Below are 20,874 nucleotides of genomic sequence, written 5' to 3'. Positions count from 1 at the left end.
ATAAGATGGGAGAAGACAGTTCTCACACACAGACTCATTCTGAGAGTCCTGGAGGCAGGATGGCCATCTCAGACTGAGGCAGAGGTAAGAACCAGCAACTGGCTGTTTTGCTTTTCTGACCTTCTGGATGAACCCCAATATCTCTCTGTGAGTTTTTATTAATTGTGCTACAGGGAGCACAATTAATCCCAGCACCCAAGAGGCAGAGGTAGGTGGATCTCTCTGAGTTCGAGACCAGCATGGTCTACAGAGATAGTTCTGTGTAGCTAGTTCAGCTAGGGCTGTTATACAGAGAAATTCTGTCTTTAAAAACTGAAAAAAAAGAAAGAAAAAAGAGAAAGAGAGAGAGGAGGAAAGAAAGAAAGAAAGAAAGAAAGAAAGAAAGAAAGAAAGAAAGAAGAAAGAGAGCTCAAATAAAAAAAAAACTTTATTAAGAGTATCCTTCTCAGCCAGGCATGTAATCCTGATACTTGGAAGGTAGAGGCAGAAGGATGAAAGATCAGGTATTCAATGTCATCCTCAACTATGTAGCAAGTTCAAGGCTAGCCTAAGCTACAGGAGATTTTGCCTTAAATGCAAAACAAACCAAAACACCACAATGTAACAGCACAGGATTATAGCGTGCCCTAGACAAAGGCCATCGCTGAGTGGCAGATGCCACTCTAGAGGTGTGGCAGAGATCCAGCGGGCCCTGCACAGGGTGGCGAGGCTGGGGGAGCCACAAGGGTAGCCCAGGACTCACCAACTAGGCATGACCAACTCTGGTAAGCGGCTGTGTGGCTGTGGCCTCACCAGGGGTGCACACGGATGAACCCTTTCAACCTTCACAGCAGTTTGGGAGCAAGAACCACTTCTTCCTAATTTTGAGATGTGTCCTGGCTACTTTTATGTCAACTTGGCACAAACTGGAGTCATCTGAGAGGAGGGAACCTCAACTGAGGAAATTACTCCATAAGATCAGGCTGCGGCAAGCCTGTGGGGGATTTCCTCAATTAGTGATTGATATGGGAGGGCTCACCCCAGTGTGAGTGAGGCCACCCCAGGCTGCTGATTCTGGGTTCTATTATAAGAAAGCCATGTGGAGCAAGCGGTGAGCAGCTCCCCTGCATGGCTTCTGCATTGGCTGCTGCCTCCAGTTTTCTGCCCTGCTTGAGTTCCTGTCTTGACTTCCTGAAGATGAACTGTGATGTGGAAGTGTAAACCCAATAACCCTTTCCTCCCAACTTGCTGTGATCATGGTGTTTTAGCCCAGCAACAGTAACCCTCTCTAAGGCAGAAACTGTTACCGCGGCAGGGCATTGCTGTGACAGACTTGACCATGTGTTTTTGAGAGAACCATGGAAGGACATTGGGATGGCAAAGCCACTGAGTATTCAAACCTTGGTGAGCAGTTGTGTGGGAGCTTGGAAGATGAGAATGCTGAGAGAAATGCAGAGGATTTGAGGCCTGTGGAGTTCCAGACGGAAGTCTGAGAGTCATTAGAGACTCTCCCAGGGTCTTTGTATATCTGAATTCAGAATCTGGTTCTGGTCAGGTGATGCTGAAGTGTCAGCCAGGAGTAGCAAGAGACCAGCGCCACTGAAGGGAAACCTTTGTGTTCCCGGGACAATTGACCCTCGTTAGCTGAAGCTGAGAAATTAGCTGTGATTAAGAAGAGACCAATGCTGGACAGCGGAGGCTGAAACCTTTAATCCCAGAACTGGGGTGTAGTGTGAATTCTAGCTTGAAAAGGCTGAAAGATCAGAGAAGTAAAGGAGACAGTCACTAGAGAGACTTTTTACTTCTACTGAATCCTCATTTACCCCTATCAAATCCCCAGCTGAAGGGGACAAGATCCTGTCTCCATGAATCCTCAGACTGAATGCTTGAGCTCCAGTCTCTTCCCGCCTTATATTCCTCTCTCCACTCAGCCATACCCCTTCTCGTCTCCACCTCCCTTGTGCTGGGATTAAAGGTGTGTGCCACTGCTGCCTGGCCTCTATGGCTAACTAGTGGCTAGCTCCACACTCTGATCTTCGGGCAAGCTTTATTTGTTAGATCACAAGCAAAATATCACCACACTGGGGAGGCAGAGGCAGGTGAGTTTGAGGTCAGCCTGGCCTAGAGAGCAAGTTCTAGTACAGCCAGGGCTACACAGCCAGGGTCCTGTCTCAAGAAGAAGGAGACCAGCATCACTGAGGTGAAGTCTGGGAAGTATTTCCTCAGGTCAGCACACAGAAGCTGTGTTTCAGAGGTGGCTAAGATTGTCTCTCACACTGGCAGCTGGACTTAGTAGTATAAGAATCATGTAGGTGGTATGCTGGTTCTAAAGGCATAAACGGGTCATTGTGCTAGTTTGAATGTAATTTGGCCCCTACAGGCTCAAAGGGAGTGGCACTATTTGGAGGCGTGGCCTTGTTGGAGGAGGTGTGACACAGTTGCTTCTATTGCCTGTAGAAGAAGATGTAGAACTCTCAGCTCCTTCTCCGTCCAGCACCATGTCTGCCTGCATGCTGCCATGATGATTACGGATTGAACCTCTGGAACTGTAAGCCAGCCCCAATTAAATGTTTTCCTTTATAAGAGTTGCTGTGCTCATGGTGTCTCTTCACGGCAATAGAAACCCTAACTAAGACAATCATGGAAAAGAGCTGAGGTCTTGTACTGAGACGCCAGGAGAGACCATTGGTGAAGGTCTGGTCTCAGTGGCAGTTAAGCTCAGGAGAATACAGAGGTGTACTACAGAGGAGTTGAGCTTTGGCATCATGAAGAGAGGCTATCGGTGAAAGTGCAGCATTGTGGAGATGCTAATACCACGGGATAATGACCGAGAACAGCAGCAGGGGAGCCTAGGAGACAAGCTGTGTGCTGCAAAGGGCAGAGCTGGAGGAGCTTAGGAGACGGGAGTGGATCCTACACATTGACATTCAGTTATTTACACAGTTGGAGTTTGGCTTTGCTTTGATATAATTATGACTGTGCCCTGGTTCTTCCCTCTTGAAATAAGGAAGTATTTAACTTCCATTTCATCTTTCATTTTTCTAGGAGCATACAGTTGAAAGACATTAAATGTTAAAAGACTTTGGGTTTTAAAAGAGACTGGATATTTTCAGGGGACCTAATTTTTAATTGCTAAATTTTGTAAAAAAGTTTATTTATTTTTATGTGCATTGACTTTTTTCCTGCATGTATGTCTATGTGACAGTAACTATGTGACTCCCTGGAACTGGAGTTACAAACAGTTGTGGGCTGCCGTGTGGGTACTGGGAACTGAACCCAGTCCTCTGGAAGAGATTCCAGTGCATCTTACCTGCTGAATCATCTCTCCAGCCCTTAATTGTTTGAATTTTTAAAGCCCACGAGACTTGCAAGTTTGTGAAATATTTTATATTGTGATGTCTTTATTAATATGTGATCTTGGGGATGAATAAAAAAGGAAGGGTTATGATTTAACAGTGATGTGTCTCTGTGTCAAGTTGATAAGGGATCAGTTATACTGAACGGTTTTATGTCAACTCGGCACAAGCTAAAGTCTTTGGAGAGGAGGCAGACTCAATTGAGAAAATGTCTCCATAAGATAGGCTGCAGGCAAGCCTGTAGGGAATTTCCTCAATTAGTGATTGATACGGGAGGGCTCACCCCAGTGTGGGTGAGGCCACCCCAGGCTGCTAATTCTGGGTTCTATAAGAAAGCAGGCTGAGCAAAGTATGTGTAGCAAGCAGTGAGCAGCTCCCCTGCATGGCCTCTGCATTAGTGCTGCCTCCAGTTTCCTGTCCTGCTTGAGTTCCTGTCTTGAGTTCCTTAAGATGAACTGTGATGTGGAAGTGTAAGCCCAATAACCCTTTCCTCCCAACTTGCTGTGATCATTGTGTTTTAGCACAACAATAGTGATAGTGTGTGTAGAGACCATCAACATATGTGTGTATAAAGATTTATTGATGTATTTATTGTGTGTATGAGTGTTTTTCCTGTACTATATCTGTGTACCACTTGTATGCAGTACCTACAGAGGCCAGAAGAGGGCATTGGATCTTCTGGAAATAAAGTTCGAGATGGTTGTAAGCTATCTTGTGGGCACTGGGAATCAACCTCAGGTCTTCAGCAAGAGCAACAAGTGCTCTTAACTGCTAAACCATCTCTCTAGTTCCAACCTTCCTCCTCCTTCCTTAAGGGAGTCTTTGGCTGGCCTGGAACTTGCCAAGTAGGGTAGACTTACTGGGCAGCAAGCCCCAGGCATCCACCTATCTACACCTCCCCAACTCTGGGATTACTAGTGCGCGTGAGTCACCATGCCCAGCTTCATGCTTCTTAGTTCCATGATTTATTTATTTGTTTGTTTATTTTGATGTGATGTACATTTGGTTGTTGCTATGCTAAGCAAGTACATGATCTACCACTGAGCTGAATTCTCAGATACTTTGTGTATTTGGAACAGGGTCTGACTACATAGCTCAGACTGGCCTTGAACTCATTATTTAGGCCCATACTGGGACCAAACTTATGACAATACTCTTGCTTCCACCTTCTGAGCACTAGAACTGCAGGTGTGGACAACATGCCCAGCTTAGGAGGCATTGTTATCTTCACTTTCCAGAGACTTAACTGAGCTAAGGAGTTGTAGTAGCTGTTTCCACTCCAGTACTCCACAGTTTGGAAGGGACAGAAGCGAACTGGGCCCTAGGCAAGCAGCTGCAGCTGGTGCAGCTAGCGTGGCCCCAGCCCATACTGAGGCTAAGGGAACAGTCCTCACAAGTGTGACAGCATCAGAGTAAGGGACTCAAGCGATTCCTGTCACTCCCTTGTTTAAAGGTTGGAAAGACTGAGTCACCTGGTGGTGATATGCCCAGCCCAAAGCCACACAGTCGCTGACCCTGATTCCTGCCTCCACAGTGTTGTCTGAGGCCCAGAAAGTCTAGGCACAGGGAGGAGGTTTTGAGAAATGTGGACCCCCAAGGTTCTACCCTAGATCTCCTAGCAGAAACTGCAGAGAGAGGAAACTCAGTGATTCCTCTGTCCTGTACAACATGAGAGGGACTGCATGGAGGACCCTGTCTTTCTAGTCTACAACATCTGTCCTGAAGACAAGGGATTGTAAAACTTTACACTGTAAGGCACTGGGTTTCCTACCACAGTCACCCCAGCATGAGTCCTCTGAGACCCAGGGGAAGCAAATGGAGCCAGTCATTCTAGGGCCCAGGTATTCATGTCATCAGTGACCCACTGATGAGCCAGTTTAGTTCTGTCCAAGCTCAGACAAGTGACATTTAAAGTCAGGGTTCAAAACCTCCTTGCCACAGCCACTGTCCTCTAGAGGAAGTCTATAATTGGAAACTGTGCTTTCCTTTAGCAAACAGAGCCCACCCCAGAAAATGCTGCTACCAAGAAGCCATGCTTAATTCTGTTCTTTTGTGTCTAGAATTCCTTCCCAAGCTTTCTCCGTTCTATGTGGATGAAGTTGCCCACATGGGGTGCCATTTGTAGTCAGAGTCTGCAATTCATTTCCCAGTCGCCCAGACCCAAATAAACACACAAAACTATATTAATTACAACACTGCTTAGCTGATAGCTCAGGCATATTTTTAGCTAGCTCTTGCATCTTAAATTATCCCATTTCTATTAATCTGTGTATCACCACGAGGCTGTGGCTTACCAGAATCTAGAACTTGGGAAATGAGTTCTAAGCCAGCCTTGGCCATATAGTAAGTTGCAGCCAGCCTGGGCTACATAGCAGGACTGTCTTAAGGAGAGAGGAGAGAGAGTGAGTGAGTGAGAGTGAGGTCAAATAGTAGCTGGCATCTGAGGGTAATGCAACGGCTGGAGATCTTACCTTGAGCTCTAGTCAGCCCAGCTTTGCTACAGTCTATCTATCATGGCTCTGAATGGCTTTTGTTGACAAAATGTTCTTCTAAATGCTTAGAGAAAGCTCTAGAAGATCTTCATGGTACTTGCAGCTATAAAACTTGAAGGGCGTTTTTTGCTCCATTCGACGGGGGCCCTTGGCCAGTGTCAGCACTGAGTGGAAGAATGCTCCCCATCAGCTGCCTGAGACCCAGAAAGATGAGGGTCCAGATGTTCCTCTTCTCTTAGTCTTTGATGACCTGCAGCTGTCCCCATCTGTTTCTTCTCGTCCTTCTCGCAACCAGTGCTCCCATAGGAGGTGGCAGTGGAGGCTGAAGATGCTATCAGCCTAATGCAGCGCGATCCTAGAGAAAACCAAGTATCTACGTGGCCTGCAACCATGGAACAGCGGATGGCTGTGCGACCTCTGTGAGGCTTTGTAGAAGCAGAGACTCACCTTAGGGAAGAGCCAACAATTCCTCCCTCTAAGAGGGCTGGCCAGAAGCTGTGAAGACAGCAATACCCACTGACTCAGCAGCTTCACTAGCGGTGCCCACACTGACTCAGCAGTTTTCCTGCTGGAGACTCACCCCGAGGAGATGCTCAACAGAAGGAACAGGCCATATGCATCAAGATGCTCACTGTGGCATTACTCGAAATAGCCCAGGCAGGGAGCCACCCAGCTAGCCTGCAGCAAGGAAGCATCAACTACAAAGAATATTATGCGCCTATTAAAAGCCACATGTGCAGGGCATGTGGAAACATGGGCTTGACCTTGATGACACAACCAAGGGAAACAGTGCCCCATATCGGTTAGGTCCTCTGTTTTCTTTCCTGCAGGAACCCGCAGACATGAGAAGAGCTGTGTTGGAGCAGGGTTATAGTATGGGAGACTTCTGTCTGAATCACCTGAACGATCACTGTTTACTGTGGTCTGGGTCAGCTATGAGGTGTGTGTGGGTGGGGCGGGGGCACAGAGAATAGGAATGCATTTCATATTCATCTCCAGATGGATGTCAGACGCAATGTACGTCTCCCCAGTATCCTTTTTCCAACACAGGCAGTTAACGAGAGAAGGAAATGAGCTACGGCAGCCCCCCCTTCACTCCAGGTGTCAACCCCACCTCTGGTTCTACTACCTACATGCTAGAAGAAACCCATATGAATCGTGGTAGTGACATTTGGTCTTATAATGTCTTAGTTTACTCTGCAGAAAAAAAAAACATTTTAAAAACTCATGTTTTTGTTTTTTTAAAGGGAGGGGTAGCAAGTGGAGGTAGGACTTGTTACTAGCCTTGTGACCAAATAATCAAGTGTGCCTAGTTCTGAAAGCACTGAGCTAAATCATGCAGAGCCGAAAGCGACAACTCTCGTACCTACCCCATATCGTCTCTACTGGCATGATTTTAGCTTTACAGCTAAAAATCTCTGCCAGGAAAACCTAATAAAAGGAAGCAAAAATATTTCTGTTTCGACCAAGCTGCCATTTGAGAGACTTTTAAATATGTTCTCCTGGATGTGTAAATCTGACAGCAGACTCATAATGAGAGCCCCAAGGGAAAGCTTCCTTTTAATCTTTTCAAAGCAAACCAATAAAGCAGCCTTTAAGATGTGAGAGGACGGATTAATACTCCTCAGACTGTTCTGAGTTTCTCCAAGCCAGAGTGCTGCTGCTAAGAACGCAGCCGGGACCTAGAGGACTGAGAACTACAGATCCCAGATGACGCAGGTAGCCGTGTATCAAAGGCCATGCTGGCGTCCGCCTTGAATGCTGTTGCTTTGGGTGTTTGTGAAGTGGAGGACTGCAGACACCAACATGTTCGTATTAAACTAAATTTAATCCCCCACCCTGCAGGAAATATGTCGTCACCGGGAGTGAATGGGAGAAGCAGGAATTACCCAGGGTTTCAGATCTGTGTGAGCAATCGGGATGGATAATCTGGAGTAGAAAGTGGACTTGTTAAACATCTTGCTTGAGCTCCTCAGACTTTCAACTACAGCTGAATAATCACAGGCGCATTTCCCCATGGGGTCCGTGCTGTGTGAACACGTGTGTGCTTACACAGTTGCACGATGCCCAACCCAGGATATGGAGCCCTGTTCAAGCCAAATGTTAGGAGAAATATTCCCTCTCTGCGATGTTCCTTCTGACCTTGAATGCGCGTGGCCAACCTGAACCTTCCTCTAGACTGCTTACTACTGATGGTCAATCCCTGTCCTTTTTGTTGCTTCCCCTGAATATGTGCCCTTAGGAGTGAGAGTCCTTGACCACACTTCTCCAGAATGTCGCCTGCTTGCTAGGGCCCATCTCTGATTTTCTGTAGTTTGTATTGACTTTTTGCCTATCTATGGCCTACAGCAACTTCTAACTCATCTGCCTGGAATATCTGTGTGACCCCTTTGAGCTTTTTCTATACTTAATCAGTTGCTGGCCTGACTAGCAAATTAGTTCCTATCTTAGTGTCATATTTATGCATGTATACAGGCAGGCAGACAGACAGACAGACACACATACAAGAAGATACACATTATTAGTATTTCAGATTCCAATAAGGATATTCCCACTGCTCTGTGTATGAAATTACTGTAAAATACACCACACAAATTCAGCTCTGGATTGAGGTGAATCCTTCATTAACCATGCGACCTTGTATAAATCTCCTAATACTATACCACACAGGCTTGACCAAAGGTCTCTTCTTTCTGGTCATCTGTAGTGAGGATGGCTAACAGATGATGTATCTCAGCTGCTCACAGTGAAGCATGCTTATAGAACATGTAGAACAAAGTTAACCTTTCAAACCATAGCACTGGGCCTGACACACACAACACTTCAAGTTATGACATAAGTGAAGGGTTGTCTATACTAAAACCACACAGATCATTTATCTGAGCCAGATAAATACCAAAAGTCCTCATTTCATTAGGCGGGGTATGTAGTTGAAGCCCTGAATCCCACACTGTTGCATGAATCACACACCCTGTGGTGTTCGTTGACCGAGTAAAACCCAGAACATGATAGTCTTCCTCTTCCCAGATGAGGGGCAGACTAGAGGACCCCAACTATCCATCTATGACTGAGCTTTGGTCCCCTGTGTGGTTGCTCCCACAACTACATCAGTAATAATAACAACTGGATGTTTAAAGGGAAGGGCATATATAAGCAGAAACTTGCTGCCATATGTAGGTCTGCACTGAAATCTCAATCAAGTACATCTTTCACAGAGAAGGCTGAAAGAATAATCACGCTGGCTGGGGACTCAGCAGAACTTACTGGCTGACATTAAGAGGACCAATTTAAATCACTATCCCCAAGTGTCGCAGCAGGCAGGCAGCTGGTAGACACTACACATATGGCAGTTTTGATGTCCCCGCAGAGGGCCAGTTCAATCCTGAGCCATCCATAGTCTGGTACTAGCATTGGCCTGCAGATTTGGGAAGCAACTTGCTAGGTCCTTGCTAACACAGCCACAAGCTTTGGTGTAGCCTGTCGACATTGCCTGCCTACCCAATCCTGATGGTGGATTAAAGACTGAGGCATGAAACAATTTCCAAACAAGAGGGGAAGCCCCCGAAGCCCGAAGGACAATTGATGCTCATGAGAGACACAGAGTGAGCACAGGTCACAGAAATAGTCTCTTTGGATAGATTCACAGACTGTAGGGGAAGAGAAACTGGCGACACCTTCCGCTTATCTTGCAGTTCCATCAGGAAGCTAGAACATGTCACTGGGAGAAAGATAGTGTGGTATAGGTGTACCTATATGTAGAAGAAGCAACGGGGAGTGTTTACGAGAAGAGTACATGTCAACAATGAACTATAAATACATGATGTCATCCTCCAAGATTAAGCATCTTTAGTACTTTTAAAGCACTTAAAAAAAAACCCTCAAGTTGCTATAGCAACTCGATGCAGCTCTTAAAAGGGGATTTTGAGGGGGGGTCATTTTATATCTTCAATCACCATAACAACATGATATATTTTTAAAGGGTATTTTTATCTAATCTGTGTAGACTTTGGACTCAGTCCATATTTGCCTTTTCTATTTAAAATAATCAGATCAAGCATGACACGGGGGGGGGGGACGATTGGAGGCAAGGGAGTGCTTTCACGGATGTACATACACACAGGGAGAGAGATGCAGAGAGACCTCCTCCTCTGTGCACATCCTGAACAAACCTGCTACCTCTCTCCCGGACTCCAAGGCAGCAGTAGGCAGGAGTCCATGCCCCTCACTCTGAACTGGCACCAGGAAAGGGTGTTTATAAAGTTCCTCACTTCTTTGCCCTGAAAGTGCAGCCCCTTCTTCCCCAATTGCACCAGCAGAAAAGAATGTCTTCGGATGACTAGTGTGACCAGCAAGTGCTTCTCTTACCCTGAGACACAAAAAGGAGTGAGTGAGACACAACCAAGTCTTGTCAAAGAATATCTCTTCTGCTCTCTGTTTAGCTAAGAAGGGGGAAGGTGGCTGTTTCCTATGCTTCCAAACGCCTGAGAAGAGGAGTAGGTGGGAGGGGGTAGACACAGAGGCGGCTGGAAATTCTCTCTCCAGAAGGAGCGCCAGGCGACTTCAATCTAGCTGAAAAGGAGGGCTGGGGTCTCAAGAATCTGCACATTTCCCCCAAGGTTAAGCAAACGTGAGCTGTTTCTACCCAAAGCATAACGTAAAGGCGACTATCCCATGGCTGTCCTTCGACACCACTCTTGATTGCGAAGAGGGGAACAAAGACAAGAGGTCAAGAAATCGGAGAAGTTAGGGGTGTGGGGAGGGGACAACCAAGGTGAATGGTGTAAAACAGCTCAGGGGAAGGACTGGCTTGGGAATAACGGACTTTACTGTGAGGGGGTGGGGCAGTGTGATCAGGAGAAGAGAATTGAGGAGGAAATAAAAACGCTAGGAATGAACGAAGAAATGGCTTTTATAATCACCTGCTGAGGATAGTGAGGCCTGGGTGGGGTGGGCAATAGCAACCCTTGACACAAGCTCTCTCTCACAAACCCCCTTACAGAGCCCAACACCAAGAAGCAGAGCCTGGACAAGGAGGGCTCAGAGTGCTTGGCACCTAGCTGCCACACTGATGACGGCTAGAGACGGGTCATCTGGGCCACCTTTCGCTCCGAATGCAGGGGGGAAAGTAGGAGACCCAGGGGATGGAGAGCGAGACAAAAGTAAGCAAAGGGTATCAGAGAGGGCCCATCCTCAGATCGATGGAGAGGACAGCGAGTGACAAGCGCGCAGAGGAAAGACGCGCGGGACGCGCCGCCTACCTATGGTCGACACCACGGTACCCACGAAATAGAAGGCTCCGGGGAAGTCCCAGCGCGGGCGCAGGGCGTCGGCACGGACCCCGGCGGCCAGTGCGGCCTCGTAGTGCCGGAGGAAGGCGCGCAGCTCCGGCTCTGCCACGCCGTGCGCCGCGCTGAAGTTGCGCAGCGTGGCGCCCCAGCGCGCCCGCGCCTCCGCCTCGCCCGGGCTCTCGAGCGCCGAGAAGACGGTGGCGCCCGCCACAAGGTAGAGGCCGATGAGCGCGGCCAGCAGCACGAAGCGCCCGGTGTCCTCGTTGAGGTGCGAGCGGCGGCAGCAGCAGCAGCAGCAGGAGGGGCGCGGCAGGCGGCGGCGGCAGCGGCGGGGCGGGGGCCGGGGGCTGCGGGAGGACATGGTCCGCAGCTCAACCCCGGGGCTGGGGCGGCGCTCGGAGCCGGGGCCGTGACATCCCCGCCGTAGGAGCAGGAGCGTGAGGATGGTGGCCAGAGGTCTGGGGCCGCCGCGGAGCCCCTCTGCAGCCTCCCTGGAACCGGGACGGCAGGGAGCCTCCGCCTCCTGCCGGGCGTTCAGGCCACACACCGTGGGTCGTGCGGCCCAGCGGGCACCCGGGTTGGAGCGCTTCTCTCCGCTCCCCGACGCCTTACAGCCACCCGCAGATCGTCACTTGCTACCCTCGGGCTCCGGACTCCGAAGCTAGGCCAGTGCCGCCCGGTGGCCGGAGTCCACGGGGCCCCGGGCCGCATACTCCTCTCCGGACAGGCCTTGGGGTTGCGGACAGGTTGAGCCCTGGAGTCTGGACGCCTAGTATTGGAACACGGTGGCAGGGCACAGAGATAGTCCTCTGGAGCGTCCCATGAGGTTGCTGGGGCTCGGTGGCGCCTAGGCGCAGCCTGGCAGGCGGTCCTGTTCCACCGCTGGGACTGAGCTGGCGTTGTCGGGTTGGGAGCCTCAGAGCCGAGCCGAGTCCTCCGGGAAAGCGGTCCTTTCCCTTCCTTGCTACCACCGAAGAGCTACCCGGCACGGAAAGGCGGAGTCACCGGAGCACGGGGCGGGGTGTTGGGGAGGGGTGAGTAGGGAAGGGAGGAAGGGGTGGAGAGTTGGGCTGCTGCGACGCCTCCGGGTCGTTCTGGTGGCACCAGCGCGTCCCACCGGAGCAGGTGTCCCACTGCGGTGCTGTCTGTCAGCGCGCTAGACAACCTCGTCCTTCCTTCCCTGAGCTTGAGCTCCGGAATCTCTTCCTTCCTCAAGCCACTGGGAAACTTTGCTCAACTTGGCGCTTTGAGGTCTCAGGGGCTGCGGGGGCTATGAGAGTCAAACCCGACTTCCGATTCTCGGGCTCCAGCCTGAAGTTTAAGTTCCCTTTGCTCGCTCTTTTGTTCCTGAATCCAACCGCAGCGCCCGGACTCCGGCGAAGTCCTCTCGAATAAAAGACACGGTTTGGGAACCGAGGACAGACTCCGGGCGCCAAGGGAACCAGGGCGTCTGCTCCTCCTCCCGACCGAGCAGCCGGCCGGCGTCAGCACCGCGGACAGCGCATCAGTGCCGCAGACTCGGGTGGGAGGCTCTAGGCTGCGGGGGCTTCGCCACCCCGGGCGAGGTTGCTCACCCGATACTGTGGTGCTCCCCAGACCCTCCCTGTTTCCCCTTCTACCTCCAGATTGTCCCCTACTCCACCCTGACGCAGGTGCGGTGGCCGAAACAGCGCGTCGCCAGGGTGCGGACGCTGCGGAATTGAGACGGGAGGAGGAGTCACGCGCAGGTGGGGGACTTGGGGCCACCAGAGCTGGAGGATCATAGGCCTGACACTGCTGGGGCTTCTCTGCTACCCTAGCTCACCCTCCCGAGGGACGGGAGTCTGGATATACCGCGGGTACGGTGGAGGGAGATGAGGGTAGAAGAAACTCGCTAGGAGAAACGGTGTGCTTTGGAACGCCCTAGGGAAGCCTCCTCCGCCCTACATTGGAGGGGAAAGATAGTGAGTGGTGCACACAGTCGCCAGTCCTTCCCTGCCCGGCTGAACCCAGTCTGGTTGAGGTCATAAAGTTGTGCAGCAAAGAACGCTCTCGATATAGACAGATAATACTGCCCTCTCTGGGTAGCCAGTCTCTTTTTTTTAATCCCCTTCCCTCTTTCGTTGGCCGCGAATAGGATCCTGATAACGATACGATATAGATAACAGGGAAGGGAAATACTGATGGTGACTTCTTAGACACTCCAGGTGTCTGCGAGAACTCTGGCAAAACACTGAGCTGCCTCTGTCTTGCTCCCAGCCCAGGGCCAGGCTCGCTAGCTTTCACCATAGGAAAACGCCAAGCTAAGATCTCCTCAAAGTGGTCCTTGAAGCTTGGTGGTACTTAAGGTGGACCCCTCACTGAACAGCCGTGAAGCTGGGATTCCCCCACCCAGTGTAGAGGCACAAACTGGCACTGGGGGCTGGAGAGGTGTGGAATGCTGAGTGGCACCTGTCTTGGGATGTGGGTTATGACTAGTCAGGGGTAACGGAGGCTTGTATCTTAGAGACGCTGCTCCATTGTATGGGTAGAGGACTCCATGCTCGTTGATGTGCACAGATGGGGAGAAATCCACTCCACCGCCGCCTCCAGGCTTGGATAGCTACTTGCGGTTTAAGGAGGAAACCGCTTATCCTCTGAGAGCCCTGAGCGCTCTGATTCACTGTGGAGCACAGTGGGAGCTTTATCCAATCGCCAACCATCGCCACCGCGAACTGCTGTTATTGCCAACTGTTCTCTTCCCAAGTCTTTGTCTCCCCTCAGATTCCTGCAGGAGTCACCACAGCTGACTGTTGCCCCAGCCAGCGGCTGTAGACAGCAACCTCTGGGACTGAACTCCACTTGCCTGGTCAGCTGGAAAGAGCCTTGACAGGTGTGATTTCACGAGATGTCTATGGAAGCTCCAGACACAGCTGAAAGGCACTGCCAGGCCTCTCCCGGCTTTGCCCAGATTCCCAGAGTGGGGATGGCATGTTTGACTGCAATGTCCTGTGCCTCTGGGTCCAACTCCTTGCCTAGCTGGCAGAGGGCCCACCCTGTCCTCCAACCTGTGAGTCTAGCTTGATTAGCAGAGAACCCTTGGCATAAGTTTCAACACTGAGTGACAAATCTCCTGATGTAATAGAGAAATGATGAGTTCCCTGCTCGTAGATGTGGGTCCTTTAGGGAACCAGCCCCGTGATAGATGTGGCTTTTGCCCACTAAATCAATATCTAAGCCACTGACTGTGCCAGCTGGCTATCTTCAGTGATTTTACCCAGCCCAGAATTGTCACGACAGCCCTAGAGATAGGGCTTGCTGTGGCAAAAGTCTAGTCATGGGACTCTGATGCCTCTAAACCTCACTCTCAATGATTCCTAACATTATACAAAATTGGTGTTTAAGTCTTTGAGTTTGTGGTTCTGTGCCTTTAATTATGTGGTCCCCAGAGTTAGGGGTAGGGGTGTCTCATCCTCGTTTTTCCTACCGCCTCTTACTCTTTAAGCAAGCTGTTTCCAACCCGTTCACCAGACCATGCTTACGCGGTGGGCCCCTCTTCTTCAGCTTGTCAAATGTCGAGTCAGCTGAGATTTTCTTTTCTGATTTGATGTGATTGTGTGTGCACACACATCACGTATGGGAGTTGGTGCTCTCCTTCTACCACGTTGGCTCTGAAGAGTGAATTGAGGTCATCAGGTTTAGGACCAAGCTCCCCTCCAGCATGGCCTTGCCAACCCAGATTTCCTTCTTCTCATAAAGCTTTCCCTTCGTAGGAGATTCTGACCCAATTACTTTGATGCTGTCATTTCAACCCCAACCTTCTTGTATCTGTCATGTACTCAGGAACTTCAGACAGGACAAATGGATGGACACAACTTCTCTTCCTTCTTCCACTTCCTCTTTTCTTCCTTCCTTTCTCTCTTTTCTAAGAGGAAACACAACGCTGGAGTGTTAACCAGGAAAACTGGGTAAAGCCAGGTTCAAACTCAGCTGGCATCTTCATACAGCTAAGAGACACAGAATTTTGTATCTACCACATACAGAAACGCTGACAGTCATAGCGGTAGCAAGTGGGAACTGTTAGGCCAGCTAATATGTGAAAAAATAAAGCATAGTATGTCTATGCAACAGAACACCCAGCAGTAAGTGGGGTGGAGCACTGACATGGGCAATAACATGTAACAGTCTTGAAAGAATTGTACTTACAAGGAAAAAAAGGATCACAAAAGACCATTTATTATGAATTCTAGTTTTATAAGAATGTCCATACATGAGTCAATCCACAAAGACAGAAGCAGCTTGGTGGTCACTTTGGGGTTAAGGATTGTGGTGGTTTGAAGAAAATTGCCCCATAGGCTCATAGGGAGTGGCACTATTAGGAGGTGTGGCCTTGTTGAAGTAGGTGTAATGTTGTTGGAGGAGCTAGGGCCTGACCTGAGGTCTCAGATGCTCAAGCCAGGCCCAGTGTGGATTTGTCTTTCTGCTGCCTGCTGCTCTGTATATAGAACTCTCAGCTCCTTCTCCAGCATCTACCATATTTGTTTACACACCTCTATGCTTCTCACCATGAAGATAATGAACTAAACCCCTGAAACTATAAACCAGCCCCAGTTAAATGCTTTCCGTTATAAGAGTTGCTGTGGTCATGGTGCCTCTTCACAGCGATAGAAACCCTACAACAAGGGTGGATGAGAAGGAATGGATGGTTTCTGGATGAAGGCAGTGGAAATATTCTAAAGTCGATTGTGGTGCTGATGTATGATTTTATCAAGAGACTCAAAAGCATCCAGTTGTGTATTGGAAATTTTAGAATTACAAGTTATGTGAACTAAAGCTCAATAAAGCTGTGTAAGAAGCAGAAGGGTAATTGATTTGACAAGTTGTTATTTAAAAAATAGTAGAACCAGGCATGGTGACCCATTTTTGTAATCACAGCATGCAGAGGGTGAAGCGGTGTGGTTATGAATTTCAGAACGGGTTGGCTGCATAGTGAGAATATGTTACAAACAAATAAAAACACACACCCCCCAGGAAAATAATCCCTCTCTCCCTCTCCTTCCCTCCCTCCCTCCCTCCGTCCCTCCCTCCCTCCGTCCCTCCCTCCGTCCCTCCCTCCCTCCCTCCGTCCCTCCCTCCCTCCCTCCCTCCCTCCCTCCCTCCCTCCCTCCCTCCCTCCCTCCCTTCCCTCTGTAGACCAGGCTGGTCTGCAACCCACAGGAGATTCACCTGCCTCTGTCTCCTGGGTGCTGGGATTAAAGATGTACACATCCATACCCAATGAAAAATGATTATTAAAAAATAAACTAAGTAGTGTAGAGGGGGCTGGTGTAGCTCAGTTGATTGAGAGCTTGCCTCCTGGGTTCAGTCCAGCCACTCCATAACACCCTGTGATGGCACATGTCTGTAACCCCAACAGAGGCAAGGATCAGATGTTCAAAATACATGATGAGTTTGCAGCCAGCTTGGGCTATACATGGTTCTCTCTCAAAACCAACAAAAACGTGGAGAATTTGAGCCAGTTTAGCTGTGATAAAGAGAAAAAAAATGATTATAAAATTTAGTTTGAACAAAGGAATTTGTTCCAGAAAATGCTTTCTTTTAAAAATTAATCTGTGTTGGCAAAATTTGTTAGAATACTGCATTCCAAGCAGCAGATTTAAAATGTGCTGGATGCCTCCAGACCTTTTTGCTCTCCTCAGAACTGCTCAAACACTATTATCTATAGTTCTTTACCAGTCCTGGAGGTCCGCCCCTCTCTGAAGTGCAGCTGGTAAACTTCCTCCCATTCTGGGGCTGTTCGTTGCCTTGCTTCACGGACTCTTTCTGTCTTCATTACCATCTGTTGACACTGGAGTTCACGCCTTCATCACTTCAGCGTCATAGTATAGTTTGAGGTCTGGTGTTGTGACTCCGGTATGGTTCTTATGCCTTAGGATTGCTTCGACTATTTGTGGTCTTTTCTGGTTCTATATAAATACTTTTTTTTTCTAGACCTGTAAAATATGACATGATTATTTGATAGCTATTGCATTAATTCTGTATATTAACTTGGCAGCATAAACATTTTCACAGTATTAATTCTGTGAGTTAATATTCAGAAATATTCAGGAACATGGAATATTTTCCCATCTTTTAGTACCTTCTGTGATTTTCTTTTTCAATATCTTTCATTGCAGAGACCGTCACCTCTTTGGTTATTCCTAAATACTCAATTTGAGGGAATTAACTTGGATGAAATATTATTTCCAATTTACTTACCAGAGAGCAGACTGTTAGTATAAATGAAGGCTAATGTTTTATATGTATTGATTTTTTTCTCTCCCACAACTTCACTATGCTTATTAGGCCCAAGGGTTTTATAGTAGACTCAATAAAGAGAAGGAGAGAATCATGCCATCTGGAAGCGGGGCTAATCTGCCGTCTTCTCTTCCTATTACCCCTTCTATGTCTTTCTCGTCTGACTGCTGTAGCTAAGATTTTGAACATTATACTGAATAAAGAGAGTAGGGCGGATACCTTACCTTGTTCCTGATTGTAGAGGAAATGCTCTCAGTTTGTCTCCATTTAATATAATGTTGGTAAAGCTTTGCTGGACAGAACCTTTACCATTTTGAAGTGTGTTTCATCCACTCTTAAAATCTTCGGAGCTTTTTATAATAAAAGCATGTTGAACTTTGTCAAATGCCTTTTCAGTGTCAACTAAAATAATTACATTGTTTCTGTCCTTGAGTTTGTTTATGTGGTGTAGTACATACATTGATTTATGCTTATTGAACCAACCTTGACTTTCTGGGACAAAGCCCAATTGGTCACAATGTAAGCTTTCCTTAATCTGTTCCTGTGTTTGGTTTGTAAGTATTTTGTTTAAAAAAAATTGCATCTATGGTCATGAAAGAAATTGTAGTTGTTTTTATTTGTCTTTACTTAGTTTTGGTATAAAGATGATACTGACATCATAGAATGAATTTCTTCATTTTCTGTTTTGAGGAAGAAGCTTAGAAGAATTGGTGTGAAATAGCAGTGGAAAAGGAAGGAGTGGATTTGGGTAATGGGCACAAGTGATGAAAGAATATGGAGCTAATTGTTTTTCTAGTTCTAATTCTGTCATGAATTTTTTTTGATTTGGTTGTGGATACATGCATAAAATATATTCAGTACTGAAAGTGTAAAATTCCGCGTGAAGCTTCACAGCCTCTGTTTCGATGCCAATTGTAACTGTGTCTGAGTCCATTAAGCTCTGCAGACTTTGGCTATGGCTAATGTGGGTGTGTCATGCTTTATTTGGAAAGGTTTTTTTTTTATAATAAAATTTATTTTTAAAAACTGGAGGAAGTTGGTTGTCTCTAGCCTGTGAAAGGTTGCTTATGTTTCCTTCTTGGCTGTTCAAAGGTCTTTCCTACATTGCCTTGAAATTAGGACTGTATTTTCTTCAGCGATTTGGCCAACGTTCCTTCTTGCCAGTCCCACAGAATGGTGGAGGGGTAAGCCAATGGGTGGGGTGGCAGAGACAATTAGCTGATCCAATGTGTGGCCAGGGAGACTTGTTAAAGAGAAGGGCATGGAAGGGACAGACTGTGGGCTAGGAGCTACTTAACAGCCCCCTGAGAAGAAATTGTTCTGAGGAAAGAGAAAGCTGGCCAAAGCCTGGGGGCTCACACAAGGGCTAAGTGAGTGGATGTCATGGGATATAATTGATGACGGGTGTACCGTAGCTCTGACCTCCTGGAGTCACTTGTCATCTGAAGACAAGGTGAAGCCTCAGTTTATGACCAGAGAAGAGTACATCCTTGAGACCCAGTGTGGATCTTCATGGGAAGCGGTATCCGATCAGCAATAGATACGTAGTGTCACAAGGGATGCAAGGTCACGGGCAACCACATAGCACTTATGCTGTCTTGCTCCTGCACTGACTTACGGTTGTCACTTAAAAGGGAGGGTTCTTAGGCCGAGCAAACCTCATGTGGAAGGTGCTGCTGTTGATTATCAGTGTACCTGCCAGTCTAGCTGTGCTTTTGACTACTGGATGTGGGATATCCAAGTTCCCAACTGTTGTTGTAAAACTGTAATTCTCCCTCTAAATTTGTCAGTGTTTATTGTCGTGCGTTCTGGGGCTCTATTATTTGGTGTTTATATTTCAGGAGAGTTAGGCTTTCTTAATGAATTTACTCTTTTTTTTTGAGGGGTGCAATGAACTTTATTGATTCAAGAGAGTAGGGTTCCCTAAGCCCCTCCTGCTATTCTGGGGGTCTGGGATGGAAACTGTGAGGGAGATGCTCAGTGTCAAGGGTTGAGTTAGGACAAGGACTGCTCAGCATCCGAGGGCCTCTCTCTTGCTGTGTCCTTGCTGGGATGGGTGGTCCAGGGTGGGCTTCTTACTCCTTGGAGGCCATGTAGGCCATGAGGTCCACCACTCTGTTGCTGTAGCCGAATTCATTGTCATACCAGGTGCTGTCGTACCACCCCAGCATCGAAGGTGGAAGAGTGGAAGTCACTGTTAAAGTCACAGGGGACGACCTGGTTTTCAGTGTATCCCAGGATGCCCTTTAGTGGGCCCTCTGATGTCTGCTTCACCACCTTCTTGATGTTGTCATACTTGGCAGCTTTCTCCAGGCAGCATGTCAGATTGATGACGGACACATTGGGGGTAGGAACGTGGAAGGCCATGCCCGTGAGCTTCCCATTCAGCTCTGGAATGACTTTGCCTACAGCCTTGGCAGCACCAGTGGATGCAGGGATGATGTTCTGGGCAGCACCACAGCCATCTCGCCACAGCTTCCCAGAGGGGCCATCCACAGTCTTCTGGGTGGCCGTGATGGTATGGACTGTGGTCATGAGTCCTTCCACGATGCCAAAGTTGTCATGGATGACCTTGGCCAAGAGGGCTAAGCAGTTGGTGGTGCAGGAAGCGTTGCTGACAATCTTGAGGGAATTGTCATACTTGTCATGGTTCACACCCATCACAAACATGGGGGCATCGGCAGAAGGGGCGGAGATGATGACCCTTTTGGCCCCACCCTTCAAGTGGGCCCCAGCCTTCTCCATGGTGGTGAAGACACCGGTAGACTCCACAACATACTTGGCTCCGGCATCACCCCATTTGATGTTGGCCAGATCTCGCTCCTGGAAGATAGTGATGACCTTCCTGTTGATGACAAGCTTCCCATTCTCAGCCTTAACTGTGCCTTTGAACTTGCCATGGGTGGAGTCATACAGGAACATGTAGACCATGTAGTTGAGGTCGAAGAAGGGGTCATTGATGGCAATAACGTCCACTTTGCCAGAAGTGAAGGCAGCCCTGGTAACCAGGCTTCCAATACGGCCAAATCCGTTCACTCCGACCTTCACCATCGTGTCTCTGGAACGAGGCTGGCACTGCACGAAAAGAAGCGGCCGTCTCTAGAACAGGGAGGAGCAGAGAGCCATGAATTTACTCTTTTATTAATATGCAATCTTCCTTTCTCCTCTCTCTCTCTCTCTCTCTCTCTCTCTCTCTCTCTCTCTCTCTCCCTCCCTCTCCCTCTCCCTCTCCCCCCCCCTCTCTCTCAAAGTCTACTTTGCCTAAGAATAGCATAGCTACCCAGCTCTCTTTTAGTCACTGGTTTTTAAAAGATGTCTTTTGGGGGCGTGGAAAGATAGCTCAGTGGTTAAAAGTGCTTGTTGCTCTTTCAGAGGAGCCGAGTTCAGTTCCAGCACCCACACCAGGCAGCTCACCAGCCTGCCACACATGCACACACATGCATACACGCACACACACAAACACACACACATCTTTAAGAAAGAATTGCTTTTTATTCCTCCAGT

At 48.4% G+C, this 20,874-nt stretch overlaps 2 protein-coding genes across 2 annotated transcripts in view; both read right to left on the bottom strand.

Moving 5' to 3' along the window:
- Kcnk12 (potassium two pore domain channel subfamily K member 12) overlaps nt 1-11,476 on the bottom strand; it is a 45,224-nt gene extending 33,748 nt beyond the window's left edge. The window contains exon 1 of the mRNA XM_050146179.1: nt 11,086-11,476. Coding sequence (XP_050002136.1) covers nt 11,086-11,476 — 391 coding nt within the window. The remainder of the gene's footprint in view (nt 1-11,085) is intronic.
- An 8,033-nt stretch (nt 11,477-19,509) lies between these two features.
- Nucleotides 19,510-20,421, bottom strand: LOC126504018 (glyceraldehyde-3-phosphate dehydrogenase-like). The gene is made up of 2 exons (XM_050145996.1): nt 20,291-20,421; nt 19,510-20,215 (listed from the first exon to the last, which is right to left on the bottom strand). Exons 1-2 carry the CDS (start codon nt 20,419-20,421, stop codon nt 19,510-19,512), a joined length of 837 nt encoding a protein of 278 aa, XP_050001953.1.
- Nucleotides 20,422-20,874: the final 453 nt, after the last annotated feature.

The sequence above is a fragment of the Alexandromys fortis genome, unplaced genomic scaffold (genome assembly GCF_014885135.2).
Source record: "Alexandromys fortis isolate MF-2015 unplaced genomic scaffold, M_Fortis_MF-2015_v1.1 scaffold_42, whole genome shotgun sequence".
Taxonomy (NCBI): Eukaryota; Metazoa; Chordata; class Mammalia; order Rodentia; family Cricetidae; genus Alexandromys; species Alexandromys fortis.
Note: the sequence above shows the minus strand (reverse complement) of the source record. Positions and strands in the feature narration are given on the sequence as shown.

What these genes read in the sequence shown, in the direction of transcription:
- LOC126504018 (XM_050145996.1), bottom strand. Translation starts at nt 20,421, where the DNA reads ATGGTGAAGGTCGGAGTGAACGGATTTGGCCGTATTGGAAGCCTGGTT. An exon ending in CTCAACTACATGGTCTACAT is followed by an intron (nt 20,216 to 20,290) that starts GTTCCTGTATGA and finishes TGTCATCAACAG; the next exon opens with GAAGGTCATCACTATCTTCC.